A 17,859-nucleotide genomic window follows, 5' to 3' on the forward strand; every position below is an offset into this window, starting at 1 on the left:
TAAATAATTAATGTTGTCATCACTAATTTTAATAATTTGATTGGGTAAATTTGAAGGAAGCTATTAAATTTAAATATTCATCAATTTTTAATTAGAGTTATCCAAGACTTTTTCATTGTTAGGTCAACTTTCTATCTTTTTTTTTTAATTCAGTTAAAGTGTAGTTATTTGCTAGTGTAAAATTATACAGGGAGTGAGTGAGGCATGAGTTTCATGATTTTGACATGTTCATTTGAAAGATAAAGTGTATAATAACTTACCGACGGTAAAATGTTTTAGAATCAAGCAAATTCTGAAGACATTAAATACAAATACACCGTTTCTGCTAGCTAATTCGGTACAGCTGTTTATCTGAAGCAAAAAAACTGCATAAAATTGATAAGAAAAAAACGTGTTGAATATTTTATAATTTTTATAGTCTGTATAGTAAGCTAAATTGAGTGTTACCTAAAAGATAAATAAAACCTTATCAAAAATATAATGAAATAGTCATAAAATGAAAAATAAATGAAAATAGTTATAAAACTGTTGAAAATAAAATTTTAGCATATGAAATGGCATAAGAAAGAATATTCCAATTGAACCAATCAAGTGGACAAGAGGGTGAGAAACCAAAGTAACTGAAATATATGAAAAAATCAGAAATGCATAAATCTGAAATACATAATGATCCAAAATACAACAAATACGAATTAATAACTCGAAAATTTATTTGTTTTCTCCCCTCCTAAATCCTCAGAAAGACCAAACAAGGCCCATGATCAACGATCCAACAGCCAACATATATTCAATGGAAGCACGTCGTAACCCATGACCCGAACTAGAATCCGAGTCAGAGCTTGAACCCGAACCCGGCGAGGGAACGGCGGTGGAATCAGAAGAGACAACGTTGACTTTGACCTTCATACCTTGTTCACAATGCCCTGGGGTCCCACATGCGAAATAACGAGTACCGGTTTCAGACAGCTTAACGACGTCGTTTCCAGAGCTTAAGGAATTTACGGGTGTTCCCAGGTCACAACTCTTGTATGCCGTTTCGCTTCCCAGCTCTACAACGCTGTGTAGTCCGGAATACTTAAAAACTACAAGGAAGTCAAAACGGTTTGGTTTAGTATCAACCGGTCGGTTTGAGTAAATAAAACTGAGTTTAGAGAAAAAAACGTACGTACCCAATTGGTCGCCGACTTTGAAAGATTGATCGGACGACCAAGAATCAAAGTCAACGGACTCTTCCCAGCCTTGGCTCCCGCCCATCACATGTTGTGCTGCAAACGTTGTCTTAACCGCCATTAAACCGGCAAAAACCAGGATAGCAATACCTGCTTGCATTTTCTTTGGTTTTAGTGAATTGAACCCGGTTTAGCAATACTTGACTTAAGCTTTTTGCTAGCCAGTTCATATATATAGAGGGCAATGCATGAACTTGGTTGCTTAAGAGATAAAACTTGGGAAGGAAAGAAACAAAACAAGCTTGGAGTTGAATCAAAGCTAAGATCTTTGGTAGTTGTCAAATCTTTAAATTCGTATTGTGCTTTGTTTTTTTTTTATTTTAATTCCGGTATAATTTTATGTGTATCTATCTATACTATTATTTGCAAAGTAAATTTTCGGAAACTAGCTCTCCCGTTAAAAGTTGGTTAAAATTGTTTATACCCTTAATGTATAAAATGTATAAATAAATTAAAAAATAAAAACAAAATTTTAATTTATTTGATTATATAATTGATTAAAATTAATAATAGTAAGAATTATCCAAAATCTGAAAATATAATTTAGAAAAGAGATAATTTCTATATATATTGTATTGTTATCTGAAAAAGTCTTTTAGTGAAAAGGTAAAAACATAATTATATAACTAAATATTAATCAAATAAAATTCTTAATTATATAATTAAAAATAGAATATTGAATTATCTAAAATCTAAAAATATAAATAAAATATAATTTTGATATATATATATATTATATTGTTATTTGAAAAAGTATTTAAGTAAAAATTTAAAAAAACATAAATTATATAGTTAAAAATAGAAGACTGTGTTATTTTAAGATTTATTTTAGTATAATGAATATAGTGTACAAATAACTTTTCAAAAATTTATGAAAATGTTTAATCCCGCATCGCGGGTAAAACACCTTGTGTTCAAGTATAACGTTTGCATCAGAATTGCCAGATAAGTTAAGAAGCCAACAGCCTGCATACAAGCAAGATTTAAAACCACCCGGTTTAGAAATAGAACTTTCTATCATCTTTGTTGGAGAAAATCATCTTTTGTTTTTTTTTTTTATGTTTGTGATGTTACATTGTAAAGAAAGAATGCACCATTGAAAGATTCATGAAGCTACCAAAGTAATAAATTATCAAAACACCATAACATTTCATATTGTTTTTTACTTCAACTCTCGGATTCATTTTCGTCTCATCGCAGCAAGTGAAGTATTCTGTAAAAATCATCAGAGCTTTTACTCTGATATCTCTTTCTCATCTTTTCATATACAAAACGTTATATTATTATTCTCTACATCTCATTTCACAGTATCAACCGCAGTTTCAGAGCTCATCTTCTTCCTCCTCTCCATGAAACTTCCACCACATGATGAGAAACTAGGAAGACATCGATGATGCTGCCTGTTGGACTTCTTCTGTTCCTTCACAGTAGCGTCTTCAATGGCGGCCTTGCTGAACTCGCCTGAGTTTGCAACTGAGAGGTAAGGAGAGCTTAGAGCTGATGACGCTCCTGAGCTTTCCTCTGGTCGTTCTCTTATACTATCTCTGAAAAGCTCACCAAGCTTCTTCCTCCTCGGTCTTGGCGCTGGAGAAGAGCCACGAGAAGACTTCTTGTCTTGGAATCTAAGGCTTTGGATACGAGGAGGCCTGTCCGAGAAGCTGCACTTTGGAGTGTTTCCACGCGATGGAGTGAAATCTGAGTATACAAACCGACAAATATGAATCTCGAACAATACAAAACTAACGTTAAATTATCCAACAAGAAACTAAAAATAAAAAGATCCTAGTTCTTACCGCCATTAACGCTGTGGAAATCATCGTCGGAGTCAGATTGGAGCCATTGTTGCGTATCGAAGAAGGTTTCATCTTTACTTCCTGTGGAACAAAATTAACAGATACATTTCAAAACTTTAGAACAAGAATGTAATAAGTGTGATGCATATATAGGTAACTTTAGAACTTTGATCAAAAAAAGAGCGGTAACTTTAGAACAAGAACGTAAACTACAAAGTCTATTCCTTAAAAACAGACGAGATGTGAATATTAGTAAATAACAAAGCAATGCCTTAAAAAGATTTAATTTTTAAAAACTAAGATGAAACTACTAAAATAGGGAACCTTATAAATCTTTGACCACAAAAAAAAAGCAACTTTATAAATCATAATTCACCAACATAGCTCTCTGTCTTTTTCAAAATTACTGTTGTGATTAAAAAAAATCTATTATCACGGGAAAGTCATTGATTTTGACATAATTATCCTTTAATGACATTAAATCTATAAATGAAAAAAATCAAATCTCTTAGATATGATCTTATCAGATAAGAACGAATCATATGAATAACCTAAAAGTCTCTCTCTATGTTGACAAAATCATATTGATCTTGAAAACCATTAATTAAAAATATGAAATAATGGAAAAATAATTTCAGATGCTGTTAAACCACCACATGCCAATGAACATAAAACATCAATAATTTTGATCGGACAATAACAAAAATTGAACCATCAGACAAAGACCAATCATCGAGAAAGCTGAAACACTAAATAAACAAAAAAAATCAGGACATGAATTAATAAAAAAAAGAGAGGTTTTTGAAATAAATACCGAAGCTTTTCTTAGAAGAAGAAAACGACCACCGAGATTTGACAGCCGGAGAAGTCACCGGAGTCGATGTTGTACTCTTTCTCGGCGATTCTGAAAAATTCAATTAAAAATATAATCAATATTTTTATTATATAATCTATACTATATTAAAAGGGTTATATGAGCATCAGAGAGTGTGTCCACGTAGGACAATTAAATCATCCAATCACAACATTTCATTAAAACACGTCAGATTTCATTAAAACACGTCAGATTATTGAGTTACGTTTGAGACGGAAGTCTCGAGATTTACGGCTCTACCTCTTCGTCTTCTTCGCTTGATACCACAGTGACTCAGTTTGATTGATCCACTTCTGCATAATCAATACTCCACGATCAATCAATTTCTTCTTTATGATTTCGTTTCGGTTTTCTCTTTTCCTTTTTTATATACTCATTTTCTTCCTGTGTACAAATCAAACCCTAAAACTTATCTAACCTCAATCTATGGCGATGAAACCAGATGGAAAATCCCCTGTCACCTCCAAGGATCTCAGCCGCCGCTACTTCCACCAGCTCATCTCCGCCGTCGGTTACTGCCACTCACGCAGCGTCTTCCACCGGGATCTCAAGTTCCACATCATCTCGGGGTCTCCCGGTTTCAACCTCTTTGAGATGTTTTCCGACCGAGTTGAGCGGTTCGTGTCGGGCTGGACGGCGGCGAGGGTTCTACAACATCGTTCATATAGACTTTTGGATTCTTGCAACGAGAGTTTTTTTCAGGTTTGGATCACAATGTTTGGGTTGAAGAAGCCTCTGGAAAGACTTTCCAAGCATCATAAGCCTTCTTCTTCTGCTTCTGCCTCCAAGTCAAATCCTTTTGATTCAGATGATGAATCAGATGGCAATAAAAAGCACACCTTGAAGCCATCAAACAAGATCTCCCCTCAACCTTCCCTACCTACTACTAAGAAGAATCACAGCTTCAACCCTTTTGACGATGCTAACGATGAGGAGGAGGTTGAGAAGAGATTGAAACCTTCTTTCAAGAATCATTTCCGTGAATCAGGAGGCGTGGAGAACCAGACGGTTCAAGAACTTGAGAGTTATGCTATGTACAAGTCCGATGAGACCACCAAGACCGTGCAAGGGTGTTTGAAAGTAGCGCAAGGGATAAGATCAGATGCTACCAGGACTTTGGTGATGTTGAATGAGGAAGGAGAGAAAATCACGAGGACTCACCACAAGGCTGTTGACCTCGATCATGATCTCACTCGGGTAAAAAGAGATGAGATTGAGATTTTTATAAATTATGAGAAACTTATTGTTATGTTTTGTGTTTTGGTTTCAGGGTGAGAAACTTCTTGGAAGCCTCGGAGGCATTTTCTCAAGGACCTGGAAGCCTAAAAAGACTCGGTCTATAACCGGTCCTGTCATAACTAGAGGTATGCCTCTTCTTAAGAAATGAATCTCTTTTGCTTTGTTACTTCACCTAACTCCTCTATTTTTTTTGTTCTTCTGAGAAGGTGAATCCCCTAAGAGAAGAGTTAACAACTTAGAGACTAGAGAAAAGCTGGGGCTGAACCAGCTACCTAAACCAGATTCAAGAACCAATGAATGAACCTCTCCCTGAATCCGCTGATGCTTATCAGAAAATGGAGGTGTGGATCTGTGATCTCAAATGTTCTGTTTTTGTTTGCCAGTATATCTAAGAATCATGCTGTGTCTGCTGTATTAACAGATGGAGAAAGCAAAGCAGGACGATGGGCTTGCAGATCTAAGTGATCTACTCGGCGAACTCAAGAACATGGCTATTGATATGGGAACTGAAATCGAAAGGTTCTCTTTCATATCTCTTAACTATTGTACATACATTTTCTCTATGAGTATTTCTCGATGAAACTGATTTATATAAATGAAAATAATATTTGATTTATATGTAAATAGACTATTTCGAATGTAACATGTATTTTTTTCCCTTAATGGGAGTCAATAGGAGAATTCACGTATCTAATATCTATATCTATAATATCTTTTATCTTTATTCTTGGAAATCGATGATGAAAAACATGAATCTCATGAAAACGAATAATATTTTAAAAGATAATATTTAGCAGAGAAAGACAAAAGGAAAATCATATTTAGTGGAGATATTTAGTCTTTGTAGCTGTAAACTTAATTATTTGCTTTAGAATATAAGCTGTAAATTTGTAAAAACAAAATGTTGTAGCTGTATAATCTATTGATGTAGATTTATATCAATAACTTTCAAAGCACTAAATATAAGTTCTTAAAAAAATGATTTTCATAGCCAATCTATTTTCAGTTTAACTTTTGAATTGTACCTTTAAATTATTTTCTTAAAGCATGATTGGTAAATTAGATTAGTTGTGAAAAAGTGTGGAAAGCATTCAGAGTACTTACCAATCACCTTAGAAAACTATTATACTTTTTCAACATTTATAAAATTTCAGAAAAATACTCAATAAGAAATTATCTTTTTACCTATTATCAAGGTATTTACAAAATAAAATATTTATTGTATCTAACTTTTTTAAATTTGGAAAAAAATTTCAGCAACCCCATTTTATTTTTCATGCATACTTTTAGAAAGTTTAGTTTATTTGGTAAGAACTTAAACTATTAGCCACTAATTATACAATACGAATCAGAAAGATATAATGAACAGAGGAGTTACGAAATCAAAATTTAAAATGATTGAGATTTTAACTTTTTTTTTACTGTGATAATATAATATATTTTATAATTATTTCTGTTTGCATTCTAATAATTAAATTTTATTTTAGTAATTTATATTTATCATAGCTTCCAGTATATACCATATCTTTAAATATACTAACATATTATTTTAAAATTAATAAAAATAAACCCGGGCGTAGCCCGGGAAAAGCACTAGTATATATAACATGAGAAACCCCACATCACAGTCAGATTCAGTATCATCATGAACCAATCATATGACTTTTAAACTCGGAAAAAAAAAACTATGAAAATTAAAATTAAATACAGAGACGATGATATCTCTCTCGATTGTAAGAAAATTACCGAAGGTTTTCTTGGTAGAAGGAGACGGATTAGATACGATCGAGACGACGGCGTCGTTTTTCTCCACTGAACTAATATCCTTCGTGGGAGACTCTGGTGTTACCATATTGTCTGTTCTAAACGGAGACTTGTTAAGCGACGACGAAGACGAACCCATTCACCGGCGTCGACTTTTAGATAAATTTTTTTAAAAAACTTTATAGAAAGTGGAGAAACTTTCTCGAGGAATTATGTTTTAGTTTTGTTAAATAGTGGTAGAGAGACGGACCATATGATATGATATGATTCTATTTTCTTTTATTAGGAGAAGGCGAAGTGGGGGTCCCACACGTACACGGTGCCCACTCAGTAAAGAGGAAACGGTGTCGTTCGCGTGGGTGACTTTTGGGAATTGACGTGGCACTTTATGTAAATCGGTGATTAGTGAATACGTATTTTCTAGATTAGGAAACAATATAATTCTGAATTTATCACTTTATTATTTAATTTATTATGCAAACTGGCTCGTTGATAGATTCAGTTGGCATTAAGTGATCATCATGACCGAATCTAGGTGAGTTTTCGGTTTTCGTTTCCAAATTGTTTTAAATAGTATAAATAGACATAGAATTTCAATTTTGTTTAAAATCATTTATATATCTATAGCGAAATGATTATTCGCATTCGAACTCACACGTTAAAAATTAGAATAGTTAACATCATTTATATTCGTAGTGAATAAAATATATAAATCAACCAAAAAAATTAAAGTGAATTTTAATTTTTTATTAAATGAGTGATTAAAAGTAATAACAATAAGAATTATCTAAAATCTAAAAATTTAAGAATTATCCAAAATCTAAAAATATATTTTGAAAAAAAAAGATAACTTCTATATATATATATATATATATATTGTGTTATTATCTAAAAATATATTTTAATAAAAAGATAAAAAATTATAATACGTAAGAATTTTTAAATGAAAACATACATATTAACTTATCTTATTGTTTTTAATTAATAATTAATGTATTAATAAGTAATTATAAAATATACATGTGTGCATGCACGGACAGAACACCCGGTTAACTAAGAATTAGAAACTTAATAAATTACATCATGTATTATCATTAGAATGATTTTCATTATTAAGTAATAAATTAAGTAGTAGTCTATGAAATAATATTATTTTTCTTTAAATAAAAACTACAAAATTTGATAACAATTTGTGAATCTTCTGCCATTTTAAATTTTATTATACTAAAATGAATAAATTTTGGATTTTTTCATCCCTAAAGTCTCAATGCTTCCGGTTTGGGCGAATTTTAAAAATATACATGATTGTTGCTTCTCAAGACTAGGAAAAAGTCTTAGAATTCTAATTTTGTTTTAAAATCATTTATATAACTATACTAAAAATTTAAAGTGATTTTTCGCATTTGAGCTCTCACATTAAAAGTTAAACTGGTTAATATTGCTTGTACCTTTAATGAATCTAATATATAGATTAGCCAAAAAATAAAAACGAATTTAAATTTATTTGATTAGATAAGTTATTAAAACTAATAACAATAAGAATTAATCTAAAAATTTAAGAATTATCCAGAATCTAAAAATATATTTTAAAATATAAAGATAACTTATATTATATATATATATATATTGTGTTGTTATCTGAAAATATCTTTTAATAAAAATATAAAAAAAATATAATATGTAAGAATTTTTAAATGAAAATATAAATAGTAACTTATCTTATTTTTAATTAATAATGTATATATTAATAAGTAACTATAAAATGTACATGGTCGTATGTGCGGGCGGAACACCTAGTTAGCTAAGAAACTTAATTAACTATGTCATGTGTTATCATTATAATGATTTTTATTAAATTAAGTAATAACTTAATTAGTAATCTATGAAATAATATTCTTTTTTTCTTTAAATAAAAACTACATAATTATTTAATGTGGTTACAATACATATAGCGATTAATAATTTTGAATAATAAAAATTTGATAACAATTTGTAAATCTTCTATCATTTTAAATTTCATTATACTAAGACAAATTAAATATATAATAAAATTTGGTTTTTTTTTATTCCTGAAGTCTCAACACTTTCGGTTTGGGCCAATTTGAAAAATATACATGATTGTTGTTTCTCAAGACTAGGAATAAGTCATCTTGTCTCAGGACTTGGAGAACCTATTCTTACACATAAATATCGAGTTGATCCTACCAGTATGGGTGAAGCAAAGGTTCTAGGTTAGATGAAACTTGATAAAGACTACCCAAAACGTATTGCACTGGATGATAAACAAGGTAACATTTCATCGTTAATGTTGAATACACATGGATTCCATCTATATGCGTGAGAGGTGTGGAAAACTAGGGCACAAAACGAAGAGGTGTCTTTTACCTTCTACAACTGCTCAGGTTCCAACCTCTTCGTCATAACTACTCTGAGGTCCCCGTAGTAAATATTGATGTTGTCCTACAACAATAGGATGACGCTAGCTCATCATCTCAGATTCCTACTAAAGAGATAGAAGGTTTCCAGTCCACACTTGAAACCAATCATGCATCGCCACCTATTTCGGTTCCATCACATACTACTGTGGACCACCTTGTTGCTGGAAGCCCACTGATTACAATGACTTTCTTCTTCACCCACTCAGCAAGAGAACCTTGCTGCAACACTTAGCCCAACTAACACTTTATCCACATTAATAGATCCACAATCACTCCCATTACTACACCTATTATGGAGTCGTCTCCATCAAGCATTTTCAAATTGAAATTCGCGAAACTTTAGTTGTTGATCCCTTAACCACAATACCTGACACTTGGGCTTTTGAAATTCTTTCTCGTTTCACATTGTTAGGAGAGGTGGATGAAGCTGGGATCGAACGATCTAACTCGTGAGGTGGGAGAGAGAGAAAGTCTCCAACCAAATACCAAAATATGGATTGGAAGACAGTTCGAGGAAGAGGAAAGTGTGGTCGTCGCGGCCGTGATTATTGTATTGTTGGTTTCTCTAATCTCTTTCTTTTTTTTATTTCATAGGATGAAATTCAATCATTCATGTGGAAATTTTTATCCAACTATAAGACCATCGTGTTACCTTGATAGTTAGTTTTTTTTTTAATTGAAAGTCTTAGTCCAAAAAAAAATTTGGATCTTTTTCTTATAGTTAAAAAAAAAGAGATATAATGGATTGGAGGAATAAGAGTCAAATTCGAAAACCTAACTCAGTGTGATAGTTTCGAAGATGGATCTATATTGAAGCCCTAACTTACTTTCTCATGATCTACATTCAATATTGGCTGCAGCTCAAAGTGAAATTTTTATGATGACAAGAGACAAAAATTGACGTAGGGGATATCTCAAATTTCCTTATTTTAATAAGATTACTAATAAAGAAATTTAGTTTTGATAAAGTAAATTAGGAAATTAAATTATTATTCAGATTATTAATTGGGAAATTCTTTGGTAAAAACTGTATTTTAAATCAAATTCTAAAAGGTAGTTTTGGGATTATTAAATTATTTAATTGATTAAGATTAATAGGTTATGTGAGTAATAATAACAAATTTGATAGGTTGCTCTAGTTTTTATCTTATTATATAAAGCTTAGTTTTCAAAGTTGTTAATTAACATGATCGCGACACATAATAGTTATATATTTAGGATTATGACATATGTTAATCTATCTAATAATTAAAAATATATATACTAAGATATTAACAAAAACGAATTTTATTAGCTTGGTTCTTCAAAGTTGCTAATTAAAATGATAGCGACACATGGTAATTATACATTTAAGATTGTCACATGTGTTAATCTATCTAATAATTAAAAATATATATACTAATATATTAACAAAAACGAATTTTATTAAAAATCTTTTTATATATATTATTTAATAGTAATTTTCCCTTTTAAATTCCAAATCAAAAGATAATTGCAAAAGATTATTTGATAATAATTTTCCTTCTAATATTGTGACATGTGTTTAAATAAATATTAATTATAAATATATAATAAGATAATAAAAAATAATTTTGAAAAAAAAAACTACTTTTAAAAATTATTTAATTGTAAAAACGATTTTTAAAAAATATTTAGTGGTAATGTTTTTAGAAATTTTCCTTTTTCAAAATCTTAAAAAATAGAGTTGAAAAACAATTATTTAATATAATTTTTATTTTCTAAACTTTTAATGAAAAATATATATACTAAAATAATAGAAACGATTTTTCTAAAAAATGAATTAAAAATATTATTTAATAGATAGTTGTAACTAACTTTCATTTTTAATAGATAATTGTATGTTAAAAAATTATGACCAAAAATAGCTACAAATATTTTACATCTATATTTAGGTTTAAACTTCCACGTATTATTTTTACAAAACACAATATTATTTACATGAAAAATATTACCTGAGTATTTTCTTTTAATTTCTTGATACAACTCAACTTTTTATTATCCTTATTACCTCTTATGATGCTAACATAATTTTTAATTTTGATGTTGTTGTCGTACATGAGTATGTGTGAAGATGATAAATATGTGTTTATATATATAAGACAAAATATATAAATAATAAACAAAAACTTTTCTATTAAAAATAAAATAGTTGTATAAAAATCTAAAAGAAAAGCTAATTATAAAATAATTAATTTCCTTTTTAAAAGTCTAAATAAAAAAAAATTAAAAAATAATCTTATTTTTCTTATAATTAACTAACTTTACTTTTTAATAATTTTGTGCTAAAAAAATATAAATAAAAATTAACTTCAAATATTTCACCGGATATGATTGTGAATAACATCTTCATTTCCTAAAATCCTAAGTAAAAGAGATTTTTAAAAAAATTATTTTTCTAATTTTAACCAATTAAGATTTTTTTCTTTTTAAAAAAAAAAATTCTGACCAGAGAGAATTGTAAAATTTTATTTAATAGTAAGTTATACTTCAAAATAAATGATATTGAAAAAAACGAATTTTGAAAATGAAAACTTTTAAAAATAGTTAATATTAACTGGAAATAATTATTTGATAGAAATTTTATTTTTCTAAATCCTAGACAAAATATAATTGTAAAAGATTATGTAATGTTAATTTCCTTTTCTAAAATCATAAAAAAACTGTAAAAGAATATTTGATAGTTGTTTTCCTTTTTTTATAAAAACAATCGTAAACAAAATAAATTTATATCATATTTTTAAGTCCTAACCAAAAGAGAATTGTAAAAATTTAATTGATAATATTTTTAAGAGAGTATTTGATGATGAACATGATACTAAAAATTATTTAATTAACAAAAAAAGTGTAAAATTAGTATTGACACGAATTGTAAAAATAGTAATTTTAAAATGTTTTTATTAATAACTAAAAATAATTATTTTATAGCAATTTGTTTTTCCTGAAATTTTACAGAGAAGATAATTGTAATAGGTTATATGACAATAATTTTTCTTTTATAAATCTTAAAAAAAAATTGTATACGTGTATTTAATATTATTTTTTTATTTTTAATTGTAAATAAAAAAGAGATTTATAAAATAGAATGTTTTTCTTTTTTTTTTAAAATCCTAACAGAATAATTTTTTTGTCATCAACAGAATAATTTTTTTAAGACTTATATAATAAAATATTAAATTAATGCATAAGAACATGTATAATGTTGTCATTGACTAGATTGATGTATTTGACTTTCATTTCTTTTTACTTTTTATTCAATTTCTTATTTCAGGTTGTGTTCAGTTTAAGCGTTTAGGTATAGTATTTTTTCTAATCCTAAGTACAAAATTTATAACAATTCATCTATGCACCATGATTATAGAATACAAATATTAACTTAAACTTATGTATAAAAACAGGTTTTAACTATAAAATAAAGTTCAAACAACATATGCAAAAAAAATCATAAAACTATAATAAAATGATTTATTATTTTATGGTTTTTATTAAATTAAAACATCAAAGAAAACCCGTTGCGTTGCAACGGGCTCGTAGCTTGTTTTTAAAAATCATAGGTTAGTCTAGGTAATTTTCTTTATTTTAAATATTTAAAGATAAATATCTATACTATTATTTATGAAGTGATTTTGCTTATTTGTCATGTTCTCCATGATTTTAGCTAATTTTGCTTACTTGTCATGTCTTTATTAGGTTTTAGCTAAATCATTGATTTATTATTTGTTATTAGCTGAGTCATTAATATATTAATTTAAAATTATCCTTATTGAATCTTGTATATAATTAAAAACGAATGTTAATAATATTAAATTTCTATGTTATATTAAAAACGAATTTTAAACAATATCTTTACTGAATTTTATATATAATCTTGTATATAATTAAAAACGAATGTTAATAATATTAAATTTCTATGTTATATTAAAAACGAATTTAAAAAAATATCTTTACTGAATTTTATATATAATTAAAAATGAATTTTATTTTAATAGTATAAAGTTTATATGTTAGATGTTACATTAACTAATTGATTATAAAAAATAAGATTATTCTTATATATATTGTGTTGTTATCTGAAAACAATATTTTATTATAAAAGTTAAAAAAGTTAAGATAAAAAAACAATTGATAATTAAATATTAGTCAAGCAAAAAAATTATATAAAGATATTTTCTAAACTATTTTTAAGATATGAGTGTTTAAAAAAACATTAACACAATAGTAAGTATATATTTTGATAAAAAAAAATATTTGACATATATAAATACTTTGATGTTTGATTTAACTATTTAAAACCATAATAATAATTTATTATGTTGGTTTTAGATTAATAAAACATAAACTAATAAGTATTCATAAGAAGTTTATGCCCGCATGTACGGGCAAAACACCTAGTAAATCATTGAAACTCTTACTAGATTCTTTACGGTCTCCAAAATTTTAGAACTGGCGCTATACATTAGTCACGACTAACTATGCTAATTGAATTTTTTGAACGATGTCAACAAACTAAATGAAACTTGATCTCCAAAAGGCCATATCGCCTCTTTAGGATAGCCATAAAAGCGGGTCCATGTGATTTTATTCCATATGGTTGTATGGTCAAAGGCACTATATGGTTATTTTGATACAAAGTTGTGAATGATACAAGATAAATAATTAACTATATGGTATGTAATATACAAAGTTTAAAATGGTGATAGAAAATAACGACGTGTAAATTAAATTGTTTTATCTTTGAAATTATTATAATATGAGTAATTGGGTTTACTAATCTAGGTTTTGGAACTGGTGATGGTCCAAGCCTGCATGATCACTGGATGCCATATTTGTTTAAAAAGATTTCATTGATTAGCACATCCCCTATATATTAAAGGAGACGCAGTTTTAAGGCTTTCCTTAATTATCTCTTAGTTGTTTTTTCAAGGATGCATGAGAAGGCTCCATTCTCTTTTTTGCTTACGTGTCGCGCTCACATCGATTCTCACAAAATCATTTAATGTGAAAGCATTAAATGTTTCCTTTTTGATGATTTTTTTTGCAAACTCTTTTTCCATGTCCTTGAGCAGTCGACGTTTTTTAATTTTTGTCAGATTGACTACAGAGTCCTTGAGCAGTCGACGTTCCATGTCCTTGATACGAGGCGCATCGATGGGTATCGGAAGCAGAGAAGAAGACGATATGAGGGTGATCGACGTTCTTTACTAAGGTTATAAAGAAAGAGATTTTGCAAAGCAGGCGCATCAACGATCTTCCATTTCAGAAAGAGAACATCAAAGAATCCCCATCGAAAAGAAAAAAAGAGAAGAAATGGAAGGCTTGATTCCATTTTTGTACAAAGCCATGGTCATGTATAAAAGAGAAGGAAGCTTTTCGTCAGTTTTGCTCAGCGATCATCATTCTCATCAACTTCCGGTTACTACAGGAGACTTCCTGGCGACTCCTCCGGTATATTTCGAACGTCAGACCTCAGGCGATTTGGGACCGACCGTCTTGGATTGCTTAAAACGACGCCTTCTTCACCATCTCGCTTGCCCACTAGGAACATCACGAAACGTACGTAAGGAGTGTTCTTGAAAATACTATTTACATAAAAAGATACAAATACTTTTTAATTTGATATTATTAGGGACGTTCAAATACGTTCTACCCAGATTTTCCAATTGTTCTGAAGACTCAGAGGTAATATATTTATTGACTATTAGAAATTTTGTTTTAAGTTGTAGACCTTTTATTAACTACATAACAATTCGTGTGTTTCAGGGTTCTGTTCTGATAGCTGGTAGTTTTGTGCATGGCTCTAAGTCTAATCTGAAGACAGCTGCTAAACGTGAAGGATCCCATATCGAAAGTTTAGAGGCAGCTATCTACGAGGGCACTGTTAACGAACATCGACATTCGGATTCGATTAAGAAAGTGAAGACTGAAAATAGTGGCTGAAGAATTATTGGAAACCTGTCTACAATGAAGATAGGCTTTTCTCTTTTATTGTTATAAGTATTTTAATTGTTTTAATCTTCGTATTATGCTTGGTTTTTGGGTTCTGTTTAACAATTTTGGAAGTCTGAAGTGTTTTATTTTTTAACCTTTTTACGTACTCTAAGCATATATTGGTCGTTTTTAATATAAACCCTCTTATCATATTTTGTCTGATCGGATCGATTTTATACTAATTTACAGATCGTCTATAAACTTTTATATGACATAATTGGTTGAAGTTATCTAATATATTTGGGCAATATAAAATACCTTAAAAGGAATCATTATTTCTGTAAAGTTTATTTTCCATGGATATAGTCTATAGCTTTGTAAATATGAATATATCCCTTATTATAAAATATCCTATACAAATTGTTATAGCACATACTATATACAAGTACAATAAACAGAAGAGAGCAAATATATTTTGTCCTTTTTAAAATCGAATATAATATTATTGTACGTGCATTTAAACTATTAATAATCTTATCCCCTATTATAAACTAAAATATTCTTAACTTGGGGAAGTGTCTAAAATTATTGTATCAATTATACAAGATTTACGCAATATGTCAAGAGAATATTTAGCAATGGTAGAGGATATATATACCCGTCTTCTTCAAAATATTTGGTGATCAATTCTAAAGAACTACATAATTGTTTGCAAATTATCCCAAGCTTATTTAAAAACACTCAAACCATGCAGCCGTCAAAGTATGTTTGGAAAATAAAAAAAAGTATGGTTTGGATCCTTCTCTCCGTTATCTTTTTATATTTTTAGTCTTATCATATTTTCTATTCTGTGAAGGCACGGTACACATGGAAGAATGAGCCATCTTCTACACATAATACTGTGACTTTTCTATACGAAGATGTAAGTGATCTTCCTTTCTCTACGCTTATTATACTCTTCATTATAGATCTAAATCTGATGTATCTCATAAAATATGTATCAGGACTCCAAAAAAATTGCGAATTCCAGCAAGACTAAAGTGGCCGAACAATGTGAATATAACAGTGACATATATAGTATTTACAGTCATTGAGCAGCCTTTGGAAAAAATTATCTACGAGAAAGTAAAATCCAAGTTTATTGTCTGGATGGAGAATAATAAGTTAAGTCATGATAGTGTAAGGCTCAAATTTTCGGGTTGTGGCGCCAAGAAAACTTATTCGTGGGATTCAAAAGCTAGAGAGTGGAAACCATAATTCAAGATATGACGATTGTTTTCTTATTATCATGCAAGAAAAATAAACTGACCATTACATATAAATCTCACTGATAAGGAAAATATACTAAAATGACTTCTTATAGGTCAGTGTAGAAATCGTAGGATATTTAATTTGTGTACTCAAACTATGGTGGTCAATTGAGAGGGGTAATGGTAAGATTTTTTTAATGAATATTAGTTATCTCTATTAGTAACTATGGCAAAAAAAAAAATTATGTTTAGGATCAGAATTGAATTTCTTATAGATCGCTTCAGAAATTTAATATCTTTTGAAGACTTTTCGGATATTTTATTTGATCCTCAGATTCCTCAAATAAAGAATTATTTTTTAATCTATGTGAGTATAAAATTATTTTAAATTTGATATAGTTACTATATGTTAACAGATATGATTTTTTTTTTTACTTTTAGGATTTAATTCCATGTATTTTGATTAAACTTCAAAAAAGATTTAGACTATAATTTTTTATCGTATCAATTAATTATGTTATTTTGGTTTTTATATTAAAACAAATTATGTGTGTTTAAAGGGTGGAATCACATTCAATTTCTTTTCTCTTAATTTTTTTTATATAATAAAAATAACTATATTTTATTTATTTAAGGCAGTTATGGTATTACTTTTCAAATATTATTGTTCCACTAAAAAATCAGAAATTCCGGTATTTTTTACTTTCTCTTCAAATATATACTTATGTCTTACAAAATCATAGTATATAACTTCAAACAATAATACATATGCCTCATTCCGCGCAAGGCGCGGGTTACTACCTAGTAGATTTTTATTTCCAACGAAATTGACTATACATGGATTGAGATGCATACGGCATATTTTGTTTTGTTATGTGGACAATCACGTTAATCAAACTCGTGATCACTATTTTTAAAACTGATAATGCTTAATTTCTTAAATCCAATGATATATTGATATTGTCATGAGACTTCTCTTTCCGTCACCACAACAGAAACCGTATATTGGAATGAGACCCCTTTTTTCTGGGACAAACGAAATTGGAATGAGACCCAGTAACACAAAATGCACCGTATATTATAATGATGTTTTTAGGAGTGGTCATGTGTATTATGTATTTCTGAAATTTTATAGTTATATATATGCCAACTAAACATCAAATTTCCAAAGTATGTGTTTTCTTTTTCTTTTGTAACAAGTTTGTACTTATTGGGAAAATATCTCAAGAAGGAAATGACATTAAAGTGTTGTAACTTTCATCTTCTACGTAATACTACTGTGACAAGCTGTGATCTATTTGTTTGTCTATAGTATTTTTGTTGAAG

General features: G+C 28.9%; 2 protein-coding genes and 2 pseudogenes across 2 annotated transcripts; 2 read left to right on the forward strand and 2 right to left on the reverse strand.

Moving 5' to 3' along the window:
• Nucleotides 1-497: 497 nt before the first annotated feature.
• Nucleotides 498-1,820, reverse strand: LOC103854260 (mavicyanin). Its single transcript, XM_009131194.3, has 2 exons — nucleotides 1,170-1,820; nucleotides 498-1,082 (listed from the first exon to the last, which is right to left on the reverse strand). Exons 1-2 carry the CDS (start codon nucleotides 1,327-1,329, stop codon nucleotides 736-738), a joined length of 507 nt encoding a protein of 168 aa, XP_009129442.1. The 5' UTR covers nucleotides 1,330-1,820; the 3' UTR covers nucleotides 498-735.
• A 511-nt stretch (nucleotides 1,821-2,331) lies between these two features.
• Nucleotides 2,332-7,160, reverse strand: LOC103854259 (uncharacterized protein At3g27210). Its single transcript, XM_009131191.3, has 4 exons — nucleotides 6,882-7,160; nucleotides 3,837-3,926; nucleotides 3,023-3,103; nucleotides 2,332-2,924 (listed from the first exon to the last, which is right to left on the reverse strand). The coding sequence occupies exons 1-4, from the start codon at nucleotides 7,036-7,038 to the stop codon at nucleotides 2,527-2,529; spliced, it is 726 nt and encodes a 241-aa protein (XP_009129439.1). The 5' UTR covers nucleotides 7,039-7,160; the 3' UTR covers nucleotides 2,332-2,526.
• Nucleotides 4,184-5,747, forward strand: LOC103854258 (annotated as a pseudogene).
• Nucleotides 7,161-13,269: 6,109 nt separating the features above from the next.
• Nucleotides 13,270-15,495, forward strand: LOC117132055 (annotated as a pseudogene).
• The last annotated feature ends 2,364 nt before the right edge of the window (nucleotides 15,496-17,859 follow it).

The sequence above is a fragment of the Brassica rapa genome, chromosome A02, assembly GCF_000309985.2.
Source record: "Brassica rapa cultivar Chiifu-401-42 chromosome A02, CAAS_Brap_v3.01, whole genome shotgun sequence".
Classification (NCBI taxonomy): Eukaryota; Viridiplantae; Streptophyta; class Magnoliopsida; order Brassicales; family Brassicaceae; genus Brassica; species Brassica rapa.

Bases quoted from the DNA above. Each gene is read 5' to 3' on its own strand.
- LOC103854260 (XM_009131194.3), bottom strand. From the start codon at position 1,329: ATGCAAGCAGGTATTGCTATCCTGGTTTTTGCCGGTTTAATGGCGGTT. The intron at 1,083-1,169 runs GTACGTACGTTT...ACTTCCTTGTAG, and splicing joins CAAAGTCGGCGACCAATTGG to TTTTTAAGTATTCCGGACTA.
- LOC103854259 (XM_009131191.3), bottom strand. From the start codon at position 7,038: ATGGGTTCGTCTTCGTCGTCGCTTAACAAGTCTCCGTTTAGAACAGAC. The intron at 3,927-6,881 runs GTAATTTTCTTA...TGAATTTTTCAG, and splicing joins TTCTACCAAGAAAACCTTCG to AATCGCCGAGAAAGAGTACA. The intron at 3,104-3,836 runs GTATTTATTTCA...TTTGTTCCACAG, and splicing joins TTCTTCTAAGAAAAGCTTCG to GAAGTAAAGATGAAACCTTC.